Here is a 13,451-nt window from a genome sequence, read left to right on the forward strand (position 1 = left end):
CAGTTTTATTATATATAAATAACTTCTAAATTGTTCATTTTGCTCTGCTTTGTTTATAATTCTAAATGTATACTGTTAAATTTCCAAGATATAAGTTTTATTGAGAAAATCTAACGTTAAATAAGAAGCAAAACTTCCTTTAATTTAAGCTTTCACTTGGTGCTATACAGAGGATCTGAGCTTAAAAGCAAATGAGGTAGTTCTTTTTCACAGGAAAATGTAATGACACACATGCAAGTTACATGCTGTATTTTGTGCACATTTGCCACGTTGTTTATTGGTTGTGATAGTGAAGCATTAATGTGGCAATTATCTTGATAATAAGCGGTCAAATGTTAAAAGCTTTCTGACAACTTGACGTATGACTTTGGCATTAACTAGCTGCTTGTTCATTTTGAAGACGCTTACCTCCAATTAAATTTGCTTAGTTGCATGAGGCCTCAGACTATGTAAATCTGGAGCCTGTCACTTCCTGTGATTGCTGGATTCAGTACATGCTATTGAGAAAGCCATATTTTCAGAGGCTTTTTGTATTCTGCTCACGGTGTTTGCTAAGCAGGAACTGTAGCTAAAAATAACTAAAATGAATTTCTCTGTCTGTCTCTCTCTCTCTTTCTCGCTGCAGGATGACGTAGCTTTGCCAAGGATTTATCACCTAAGCAGAAAATGAGCTTAACATCCTGGTTTTTGGTGAGCAGTGGAGGCACCCGCCATAGGCTGCCACGAGAAATGATTTTTGTTGGAAGAGATGACTGTGAGCTGATGTTACAGGTAATTGCATCAGCCTTCCATGTGCAACTGCTCAAATCATGAACTTAATGCACCAGTTTTATATTCCTTTTGAAAATTAAATTCCCCAGATGTTGGGGAGCAATTGTTTTGATTAATCTTTTGTGTTCATAGAAACAGTTAGTTTAAATATATTGACATCAATGGTACTATTACTGTTGAAATGCAGAGGATCACATTTTCTTCATATAAATCACATACAGAATGCAAGAATAGAAGATGAAATAAATTTTGCAATACGATCAGTAAAGTAAGTAGACTGTGTACTCCATAGAATGTGATAATGTTAAGTGCTCTGGATGCTTTTGAAAAGAGCTTTCTTTTTTCTGCAACTTGTAATCTAATTTAGTCACATGATTTGATGTAACTGTATCCCCATGTCCTGATCTTGTTGTACAAAGGCAAATGAAATTAGTAGAGAAGAGTATTTCTCTATCTCTAAGGAAGTTGAATGACTCAATCTCAGTAATGGTTTCAGCGGAACTGTAAAAATACAAGTCTTCGTCAAAATAGTTTGATACTTCAGTAGCTTCCTCAACTTTCAGGATCACTATGCGGAACTCTTAGGGGTGTATAACTGTTAAGTGGCCATGTTGCATGCACTTTGCCCTATCAAAGCTGTAGTCCTCTGAGCTGCTTCTTTCTAGTATATATATTTTTGAATGGTTAATGGTAATATTTTGGGAGTTTCTTCTTGAATTCTTGAGTTACTGTGGAACTCTTAAGAGGATTTGAACTTCAAAACTCTCAACCTTTCGTACCATTCAATAAAATATTTTCTTTTGGATTTTTTGTTTCCAGGAGTTGTGTATGCAGCCATTAATGGCCAAATTAGAATCTCACTTGCAAATGAAGTGCCTAGAAACCTATTTTTGTGTGTATTACTCAGAATGTAATATCTCTCGTAAACTGCATTTGGCTCTCAACCTCAGAAGGCATCCAAAGGTTTTATTGGTGATGGAAACTAACTTTGTCCTGTTAGAAAGTAGTTGAAAATACTCTTAATTTCTCTTCAAAGACAGGCAGTATGATGTCTTGGTGATTTATGAGGAAAGTATTAAAAAAAAACCCAAACAAAACAACAAACAAACACAAAAAAACCCCAACACCCAAAACCAAAAGAAAAGCAACGAAAAAAACCCACCCCGTTAGTTCCTGCCCAGAAGATTATAATCAAAAAATGCTTTTATTTCACCACTAGCTTGTCGTAGTGGGTTGTCGTCTCTGAATAAGGGAGACTTTTCTTCCTTCTCTCTCCCCTGTGCCATCTCCTGTCTGTGGTTGGTCAGTCCTTAGAGTGAAGCTGAATACTCAAGCATTTATTATTTTGTGTTACAAAACTTGAGTCATCATCATCTTCAAAACTTGCAGCCTCTTTGATTAATATTGTGAATAGATTCCAGTAATTTAGAAATGTTATTTGTTGTGTATTGACTTCAGGGGCGGTAAAAAGAATCGAGGGGCCTGGAGATTTTCAGGAATATTCTCTTTAGCTTGCTGTTATGTTAGGTCTACATGCCAGCATGACTGTAACATCACATACTGCTGAAGGGGGAGGAACCCACCAAAAGAGAAGCTAATAATGTGTTCTTGTTCTGTATGTATAGCTCTTTGTGTGGGACCTTCCTTTCCACTCTTGACAACTTGGTTGTTCTCTTACCGCAAAGCATGTGGACAATGCATGATAAAGAAAGCAGAATTTAATGCTTTTATTCATAATCTCTTGACAGAAAACATGTTACAAAAGCCTTATTAAAAAGCATTTCAACTCTGTTGCATGCTTGATAGAATTAGACCTCAGATCTGTACCTAACCACTGTTCTTCTAACAGAGGTTTTGTTCATGTCTGGGAATACAGGTTTGCTTTAACTGGGTTATTTTGTAAATATGCTCAAACATAGTGTACAGTCTTTGTATTTAGCTAGCTGCTCCAATGCATCATCCTGCTTGTGGATAAATACCATATTTTCCCCCTCTTTCAGCATTATTTTTAGAAAACTTTTTGAATCTTGATGGGGGAATCATCTCCAAGTTGAAAAATTCTACATTATTCGTAATATCAAACTTGTTTCCAGAGAAGAATACTCTTATTTTCTGTATTCTGAACATTTTCTTAATAGTCTGGATTGGATTGAAGAGTCTTTGTCTAAAATAATGCTATTTACAAATTTATTTTAACTGAGGATGGAGTTTTTCTCTTCATATTCACACAGCTCTTAGCACAGTTATTCTGTGATTTTTATTATTTCTGCAGTCATATATAAATCTTTGTCCTGGGTCTGGCTGGGTTGGAGTTAATTTTCTTTATAGAAGCCCTTATGGTACTGTGTTTCGGATTTGTGACCAAAACACTGTTGATAACACAACACACCAATATTTTAGCTGTTGCTGAACAGTGTGTGCACCGTTTCAAGACATTCTCTGTTTCTTACTCTGCTCCTCCTACACACACGTGAGTATGTTGGGGGTGCACAAGAAGTTGGGAAGGAACACAAGCAGGACAGCTGACCCAAACTGACCAAAGGGATATTCTGTGCCATATAACATCATGCTCAGCAATAAAAACTGGGGGAGGGGGCTTTGGCGAAGGCAACCACTGCTCAAAGACTGGCTGGGCATTGGTCTGCTTGTGGGAGGTGGTGAGTGATTGCCTTTGCATCACTTGATTTGTTTTATTTCTTCTTTCTTCTTCCTCTTTCTTTTGCTGTTTAAACTATCTTTAACTTGACTCATAAGTTTTCTTACTTTTACTCTTCCTGTTCTCCTCCCCATCCCACTGGGGCAGAGGGGAGTGAGTGAGCGGCTGTGTGGTGCTTAGCTGCCAGCCACAGTCCTATAAAAAGTAATTTTGATAGTACTTAAATTTGAATGGAAACCTGCAATAACAAATCAGAAGGAAAAATGGCATTTGAAAGATTTGCACAATCTTTGCACCTCTAAAGACAAGCAGGACAGCTGACCCAAACTGACCAAAGGGATATTCTGTGCCATATAACATCATGCTCAGCAATAAAAACTGGGGGAGGGGGCTTTGGCGAAGGCAACCACTGCTCAAAGACTGGCTGGGCATTGGTCTGCTTGTGGGAGGTGGTGAGTGATTGCCTTTGCATCACTTGATTTGTTTTATTTCTTCTTTCTTCTTCCTCTTTCTTTTGCTGTTTAAACTATCTTTAACTTGACTCATAAGTTTTCTTACTTTTACTCTTCCTGTTCTCCTCCCCATCCCACTGGGGCAGAGGGGAGTGAGTGAGCGGCTGTGTGGTGCTTAGCTGCCAGCCACAGTCCTATAAAAAGTAATTTTGATAGTACTTAAATTTGAATGGAAACCTGCAATAACAAATCAGAAGGAAAAATGGCATTTGAAAGATTTGCACAATCTTTGCACCTCTAAAGATTGTCTGCAATGAATAAAGATGTGTCCAATTATATGCAAGTAATCTGAGCTTGAGGAGAACCTTAATGCTCTGCAGAATTTCAGGTGTTTCTCTAAAATTCATAGACTTGAGTAATCGTTCTTACCATTACAGAAGATGTGACAAAATAGCATGAAGCTTTATGGATCTTTTAGGTTATTTCCATTTTAACTCATTTTTAATAGGAAGAGCACATAAAATTAATAAAATAATTGATTACTAATACAATTTGTATTTGAATAACGTAATTGAAAGAAGTTCAGAAATCTTTGCCATAACCTACGTAAAGATAGGGTAATTCTTATGCTTGCATTGCTGCATCACTTGAGTGTGGGAAAAGTGTAATCTCTGCTTGACATTGTAGGCTCAGCAGAACACCCACATCAGTGAATTTGATTTTACTGAGATAGCTTGTTTTCACTTGAAGAAAGGTTACTAAGTTAGTAGAAAGTGAACTATACTGGTATATCTTCATCTACCATTAAGAACACATAACTGATGTGGTATACTAGTGCAGCTTTTATTGGCATGGACCTTGTTGTTCATTTGTCTGTCTCTTCCTTAATTCTCCTCTCCCCTTTTATATCCTGATCCTCCTTCCATACACCTCAATACTGCAGAGCAAATTGGCTCAAATGAAAAGTCTGAAAGTACAGGCAGAAGAGGACTAATTTCACTTCTTTGAGGAGAAAGCGAAACAGTCAGAAGATGGCATGAAAAGGAAGAATAAGGAAGTAAATTGAAAAGAAGGAAGGAAAATAATATTAACAAGTCTCAAGAAATCAAGAAGGAACGAGATGATAAACATGGGATTCTGAGAGGAGAAAGCATTTCCTTAGGAGTCATGATTGCACGGTCTGATGCCTTGAACTGGCTGATGCACTGATAAACTGGGACTCCTAGAACTGACAGGCTGCAGGTGCTGGTACAGAAATAAGCACAGAAGTCTTAGGCAGAAATTTACCATTCTCGGTGCTATATAGTCCTGAACAATGAGTTGAGTGGCAAGGATAGAAGATGCGAACCTGAAACTGGAAACAATGCTGTTGGAAGAAGTTTGCTGCTATACAATCATGTCAGGACATTGCACTAGCAGAATTGCCAGCAAACAGACTGAGATTAAGTGCGCACAGCTGGGGAAGATGAGCTGTGGGCTCCATCCAGTTGGGAACTGTTCTAGATGTCGAGGTGCTGACCACATGCATGCATGAAGGAAGCATACATCCAGCCCCACCTCTTCCTTGCTTGAAGTCAGCACCTCAGCCTGCAAACACTTGGCCATGGGCCAGTGCTAAAAAAGGGACTTAGCTTTTAGGGAGGTGGTGTTCTCAGAGGAAATAGTAACAAGGATTGTTCCTGATCTATGGGTTGACATTTGGATGCAAAATAAAGAATTAATTAAATAAATGCTGAAGTAGGAATAATAATTCAGGAACTGCTCAGAAATTTAGTGGAGAGGCTATAGCTAATTTGTTTAGGAGAAACAATTTCAATGCTTGTATACTGTGGTAAGTGTCCCAGGCAACTTAATGGAACATTTACTGATTCTATGACAGGAAACGGTTTTTCAGAGAGAACAGCAATACCACAGAATCATATTCATGTTTTGAAAGATGCATGTAGTTAAGGAGAGAGAGAGAAATAAAGGTGAAGTTGATGATGTTAGGTTAAACGTCAGTGAAACTATGGTAAACTGAAAAAAAAAATCTTTGGATAAGATATGGCTGGATCTGACTTATGATCACATTTGGGGAAACTTTAATAATATAAGACAATAATTCTTCTGAATTTGTTTTAGGATTCTGCTGTGGGCATCCAGGGCCAGAGTTGGGATTGAGTTTTTTCATATGGGGGATTAATTTTTTTATATCATTTGAATAAATGTGCTATGTAGAAAGAAAATAATCGTGCTACTTGAAGAAATAGCCATTAATGCTATCTTGATCTGTTTTTGAAATACCTTATTTTATATAATTTTTTTTTAATGTATTTTAGTCACGAAGTGTGGACAAGCAACATGCTGTACTTAACTATGATGCCTCTACGGATGAACACTTGGTGAAGGATTTGGGCAGCTTGAATGGGGTAAGTTAACATCAGAAATGGATAGTCGTCATAGTCTTTTGTATGATTGATTGTTTTGGGGTTTTTTTGAGCAAAGCGAGTATGACTTAACAAGTGTACATTAATACCTTTTTAATGCAAGATTGGAAATGGGGGATCATTCGAAAGGACAATGTAGTTTTTGCTGGGGTTTTCCACTGCACGTTATTTAAAAAGGCTACAGTAAATTCTATTAATAAGAGGGCCTTGGCAGTAGGAAAAAACTCAAAGGAATGAAAAGGAGTATGTTACTCTTCTGTATTTCAGAAATGTAAGGAAAAAAAAATCTAGATTATATTGGAAAAAAAAAAGGTATCTCAATCTCTAAAATGTCTGGTTAAGAAATGGATTTTTATTTCATATGCTATTCCTTTTTTCTCTTTTCTCCATACAGAAAAGAATGTAAAACTGTACTTCATATGTGGAAAAAAAATTTTAAGTGTGCCATAACAATGTTGTATGTAAACCTATTTAACTAATTCTGTATTTGCATTTAGTTTTTCCAGTATTCTTTTTGTCAAAGTGTCTATGAATAATGTGTAAGTATCAAGTTACTACAAACTAATATAGGAAAAATGCTAAGTTATGAGCAAAATAAAGTTTCATATGACATTTTACATTTTAAGGCATTTCTAGGAATTGTGTGTACAATATTTTAGGTGAGCTTCACTTTTTATAAATGTTTTGAATATTATAGTAGATTATTAAAAACTTAGTAACTTTGTCTTATTTTTGTAGCCCTTTAGATACTTCATTATGAGCTGTTTATACACACTAGTTATGGTTGTTATTTTATATAACTTTAAATGTTTGGCTGTGTCGTGAATGTGTACAGAATAAAATCATGAGTTCGTCTGTGATTGCTTATTTGAGTTAATATTTAGAAAGCTACTGGTAGTGAATAGCTTTGTCAAATGTTTAAAAAAAAATACAAGATGAAAAAGGAATCTCAAGTTACTGCCTGTTAGCATTGATGTACATTTTGGTGTTTGATCTTGAAGTGCATTTCAAAATAAAAACCCTGTTAGTCTGTCTCTATTAGCTTTTCTCTACTTTAAGGTAACTAACTCAGCCTTTCAAAGAGTCAACTCCATATGAAACCAGCGTAACCTGAAGGGTTATATCCTTTGAACAGTTGTAGACATATAAGAACTTTGCTTCTTAAATATTTAATATACCTCTGCATTTTGAAAGTCAGTGCACTGTTTCAAGGCACTGATCAAAAATGAATTCAGCGCATAGTAATTTTTTGCTGAACCATTTGATTTTATTCCCTAATTTTGTGTTACTCCTGTAGTCAGTAAGCATACCTTCAGATTTTCGTTGCCTTGTCACAGAACTTGAATTTAATAAAAATATATGTTAAAAGGCCTTCATTCAACTCCTTTCTTTGCCTCTGATAAAGAGCTTTCAGTTGTTCGCTTCGCTTGATCTGATTCATTCTCGGGTTTGAGTTGTTAGTTGCTCTATAGCTGTTTATCCAGAGACATCAAAGGAACTCTTTCTTCCCACAGTTTTGGGACAGGGAATATTAAGTCTTAGGAGTTCAATCCTTGCTCTTTGTCTTCTCAGTGCTTCCCTTACTGTCTCTTTCCAACTCTGCTTTTCTTACATACGTCTACCTACCTGGTTTCAGATCAAAAGAGGAAACATAATTTTGTAACACCGTACTCAATTGTGTGGCAGAACAATATATGCAATGCCTCTGTAGCATGTAGTGAACTACTAACTAGGCAATAATTCTTTTCGTCTAGCTACTATGTCCACTGAGAATACACCTCCCTAACAGCCAAGTCCCTCTTTTAGTGCTTCATCAGCTTCTACCCATTCTTATTTTGCTTGCTTCATCAAGAGCAAACATTTATTTTGGGTTTCCCCAGTTAGTCCCATTTCTTTGGAGAACAGATGTATACTTTTCTTAGTATACAGGACCACTCCATTCCTGATGTAATGCACTTCAACCACTCAAGAATTCAGAGTTTAAGGAGAGATGGCTACTACCAATACATAGGGCTTTTCTTTTGAGTTTTATGAGTCCCGAATACTTTCACTAGATGAACTGTTAATTGCACCTGATGCCCTGATGCCTGAATAGTCTTATGTGTATGGTTGATTCACACTCAGTTCAGTGAAAAGGTTACAGCAGTCTTCATCCTGGATTTCATGCATCTAGTTTTGAAAATAAAGCAAAAGTAAATTTTTATCAGATTTACATGATGTACAGTTTTATTTCTAATAATCCATCATGATGACTCCTCGTCATTCCTGAATATAAAAAAGATTAAGGAATTTCTCTTTTCCACAGAAAATGTGTACAGTTGCTAAGATAGAATCTATTACTTCGCCAGTATCAACAGAATTGAACTGTATTTTCTCCATTGACTTGTGACCTCAAAAACATACAGAAAAATTATCAAACATCCATGGCCCTGTTGAATAACATTCTTCTCAGGGATATTTACAGGACAGTGACGTCCTTTCATACATGTGTTTTAGGACTGGATTGCAAAATGCTCAGCAAACTTTGCGAAGGCTTAAAGAGAGTTGACTCTCACTATTTGAAGAATAAAGCTTTGGAAATCATGTGAATGTATGAAAATGTGTATAGAGTGATTTAAAGGGGGAAAAGGATTCCTTACTTATATAGTAACTAGCTGGCTTTATCTTGCATCCCAAAGCCTGTGGTGGGATTTTAAAACTCCACTGGCAAAGCAACTGAGGCTTGGTGGTTGTATGCCATCAGTTCAGTCATGAGGATGCCTGTAGACTGCACACACTGCCTTCAGAGGTCTCTGGGTTGATTACACTGCATGCACATGAATTTCAGAACTCTGACCTGGGAGGAAAAATGCATATGTACTTCTGCAAGGCAGCCTAAATTTTGGTGATTCACTAAAATTCAAGCTGCCTTGAGGATATTCTTCACATGGGTTTTTGCTCTGGACTCTCACAGTGTTAAAGTGGAATAAATACGCATTAAACACCATTCAAAGTTTCATGCTTACAAACCAGTAAATAGTTGTACTTTTATTTCTCATGGAAGATACTTTCTATGAAGTAGGTAAGCAATTTTTTAAATAATGAAATAAACATTATTTTCATTTAGAAAAAGAAAACAAAAGATCACTTTGCTGCTTTGGGGAAGGACATTGTTTCTGTCTTTCCGGACTTTATCTAATACTAGATTTAGATGAGCAACACAAGCATTCAAAGATACAGATTCTTGGCTTGCTTAATTATTCAAGGGTTTTTTTTGTGTGTGTGTGTGCCCCTAATTTCAAAGTGCTTAAAAAATGACAGATTTCAGCTGCTGCATTCCTTAGAAACATGTACATGTTGTTGTAGAATTCTTAAGTTTGAAGTAGGATGATCCTGTGGGGTTACAATATTCTGAGTCCCGAAAACTGGAACAAACCAATAGTAAATGTGTTTCAGAAAGGCACCCTGGGTATTTAATCTATCTGTAGTATTAACATGTAGTTGTTACGAAAAGTAAAAACGAGCAAGAATCTGTAAATTTTTAAGGTATGGGAAAATATACAACTGAGAAATAATTCAGAAAATAATGCAACAGTATCATGCCAGCTAATCCATAAATATTTTATTTGCCTTGAATTTGCCCTAAATTAAGGCTTCATTTTGGATTTTAAGAGAAGATGAAGGAAGTAATACCAAAGAACGAGACTTTTCCCATATAGCTGATTATTCATATTTCTTACAAGGAAGATGCTACATTCTTATAAGTCCAGATGCTACATTTTTTTCAGGTAAAAGGAGAGCCATAGATTTCAAGAAAGCCAGGGGAGAATGTATGGGAGAGGAACTTAGAGTGTAAATTGTAGCTTCTTAATGCAGATTTGAATTGAGCCTTGAGGAATAGTTTAAGGAAGATGCTGCGCCGAAGTTTTTTGTCAGCTCACACTGTAGAAAGATTCTTCAAGGATGTGTAACTCTGAAAGGGTCTTAAATACTATGCAGAGTTATATTTACTGTTTTCTTTTTTCTTTGTAGCCTGATCGCTAGTTTTTGTAATAGAGAGCTTAATATTCTATTCTGCTAGACAAAACGAGTCTTCACCATTTTGTATTTCTCTATCACTGAGTGAATTCAGAAGATACTGACACAATATAGAGTTTTCTCTGTAGGTAACAAATTCAGTTTAAGAAACAATTCACTTCCACAGTTAGAGAGTCAGCCTAATTTGGAGAGTTGTAAGAGCAGTGGTATGACTCGGGATGAGCAGAAGGGTCAATTTGAGAGCTGTCACTGGGAGGTGGCAGGTTCTGAGAGAAGTCTCTACCTAAAGGTGCCCCTCCAATGGCAAAAGGGCAAGTTGTGAGAACAACACTCTCAGTTCCTGACACTCACTCCTACCTTAGCGTGTTAGCATCCGTGGTTTCTGGTATCTGAAGTCACCACATACAACTTCAAGTCTTGCTGATGTTAGTAACGTGGGCAGTTTGCTTGACGCTGACAGCCTACCTTCCTAAGACTGTAAATCAGTCTCTAAAGATGCAGATCAGGTCCAATGAAGGAATGAACTTTTTCTTTTCCTGGTTCTTACAAGGGCTTATGTCTGGTTTAGAATTTTATGTAGGTGACTTGCTAGAATTTTCTTTAGGGCTTAAATAATCCAACTTCAAGCTCTATTTATATTCATCTAATTTTTTTCCCACAGAGATGAAATTGTTTTCTAACTCTTCCAAATTACATCTCTGAAATCCATTTTGACTTGAACATGTATTATTATTCCTCCTTGCTGCCTCTGTAATGAGTCATTGTATATATCTCACGCTCTCTTGAAATTGATCCCAGCATGTTTTTGCAAATTCCTTCTTATTTTTCACTGTTAGGTTTAATCTGGACCTTGAAATCGGGGTGATTGGTAATCTGTACTGCCTGTAACAGCCAACTGATATGGCTGGTGAAATTCGGCAAACTTTCAGGTACATAATAATCCTTCTCCAAATCACTGAAAGCTTGTCTGATTTCTCCAACTATGTTTCCAACAGTGATTTCAAGGAGGAGAGGATTGCTTATTGTACAGTAACTGAATTTTCAAAAGGTATCGTCAAGCCTATGGAATTTGCTCTGCTTTGCTGCTAGCTGGTATAATAATGTTACTTCTGCTTATGAATGTTGTTACACCTACTCTTTCAAGAGTCACAATATATTGAAGTCGCAATATATTGAATTCTTTATCACTGCTATTTGGAATTAATTGAATGCACTAACTTGGTCCATTTTTCCTTTAAGTCCTTTGACAATGTTTAGAAATTGTAAACTACCTCAGAACTCTCATATCCGAGAGTTAAATGCTGTACAAATGTGACGATAAATCAATTCTGACAGCTAATTAGGATTGAAAAAGCGAACTACAAGAAGAATAATGAGTGGAGGTGCTAATTTGGGGGAACATTAATCAACATTTCAGTAAATACTGCTAACAAGATTAAACCTGTAAGAAACTTTTCAAGGCCAGTGTGATGTCAGCAGCCTGGTTAGTGACTGGTGTTTAACCTTTCTTTTGAAATATTTTGTGAAGCAGGTGGCGATGTGAGCTTACAGTTCAATTCCCCAGTGAATCACTAGTAGAAGATTTGCCGTGCTGAAAACTTTCTTATAAAATTAGTTAAGTGATTTGTCATTTTATGATTTTGGAATTTAACAGTATCTGTTTCTGTCCTCATTTATTTCTGTAGACTTTTGTGAATGATGTGAGGATTCCAGAACAGACATACATCACTCTGAAGTTAGAAGATAAATTGAGATTTGGATATGATATCCTTGTCATAAAAATGCACAATGCCTTGACACACTTTTCTTGCTAAAAGTATGGTTGTGTTAAATGAAGGGTTCTTATACTATTTGAGAGGCAACTTTGAAATACTTATTTCTCTCATTACTACAGAAATGCCTAAATTAGAGAAAATGGCGGGTTTTACAATACTGTACCTTGGTCAGGACTATTGATAAAGTACATTTCATTGTTTCTCACCGCAAGAAACCTCAACTTCCAATTACTATTTAAAACCTAATGTGTAACTTCTGTGTTGCTAAGAAACATTACTTTTCTTGGAGGAAAATACACAAATATTTGTATCATATGAGATTGTATACAAGTAGAGAAGATTACAAGTAATTGCTTAGCAAACTACCGAATGGAAAAAAAAAAAAAAAAAAGAACTTGTATTATTATGACGTTAAGGTATCTACTCAATGTTCTATTTACAAATAGTAAATAATTGTATTGTGCATTTGCTTTGATGAGTATGATTGTACATGCTAGTCCTAACAGCGACACATTTGTAGAACAAGTGTCACCATTCCAATGGCAGAATAGGCTGCAGAACTGTTGCTTTTCTGTAAAATCCTCTTGTGAATTGAGAAATCTTTCCAGTATTTTCCTTAGCACTTCCTACATACTAATCTTTTTACTGTCGTCAGAGGAGAGATGAGAGTCCCTGAAGAAGCACTTAAGGTAACAATGTGCAGTTCCTAGATGTTCTTCTCTCATTGTGTAGCTATTGGTAACATAGGGGTTTTTTCACTCTTTGAAGGTGTTTTTTTCTCTATTTAATGTCATGTAGCATGAAAAATTCACAAGCCAACTCCAGTTATCCCAAAAATCTTCAGAGGCAGAAGGGTCAAAGCAAACCAGCTCCAAAAGCTCAGAGTCCAAGGTAACAGACTCCACAGCTGAGGTGCACCACAAAACTACAGAAGCACTGAAATCTGAAGAGAAATCAATGGGTAAGGTTCATTTTTGCTGCAGAAGCACACAAACTTGGAAAGGGTATTTATTTGCTTTGCTAGGATGCTTGTGAAATTATATAGATAGCAAAAACTCCACATACAGGAAATTTTAAATGTACTCTAAATGTAATTAATAACTTTCAGAATTGAATTGCTGCCTTTTTTACTGTAGTATCCACATGTTAAGAAAACTCACGAAGGGACATTGAATCAGCATTTATCAGATTTTTGCATTTCTCCTTCCCAAAATCACAAACTTGCAGCATTTGTGGCAGGAAAGTGTGCTATTTTTTGCAGTTCTACTGAAAATATTTGTTCAGGAACAGTTTGTACTTTTTACCACCACCATTGTCAAGTGTGCTTCCCCCCCACTTTTAACATGGGTGGGGG

At 36.3% G+C, this 13,451-nt stretch overlaps 1 protein-coding gene across 3 annotated transcripts in view; it reads left to right on the top strand.

Annotated features, from left to right (window-relative positions):
- Positions 1-666: 666 nt before the first annotated feature.
- CEP170 (centrosomal protein 170kDa) overlaps positions 667-13,451 on the top strand; it is a 78,778-nt gene continuing 65,993 nt past the window's right edge. For all 3 annotated transcript variants that reach the window (XM_009585803.1, XM_009585804.1, XM_009585805.1), the window contains exons 1-5: positions 667-771; positions 6,198-6,287; positions 12,008-12,086; positions 12,728-12,786; positions 12,896-13,058. In XM_009585803.1, the coding sequence (XP_009584098.1) occupies positions 667-771; positions 6,198-6,287; positions 12,008-12,086; positions 12,728-12,786; positions 12,896-13,058 (496 nt within the window). The remainder of the gene's footprint in view (positions 772-6,197; positions 6,288-12,007; positions 12,087-12,727; positions 12,787-12,895; positions 13,059-13,451) is intronic.

The sequence above is a fragment of the Fulmarus glacialis genome, unplaced genomic scaffold (genome assembly GCF_000690835.1).
Source record: "Fulmarus glacialis isolate BGI_N327 unplaced genomic scaffold, ASM69083v1 scaffold1189, whole genome shotgun sequence".
Classification (NCBI taxonomy): domain Eukaryota; kingdom Metazoa; phylum Chordata; class Aves; order Procellariiformes; family Procellariidae; genus Fulmarus; species Fulmarus glacialis.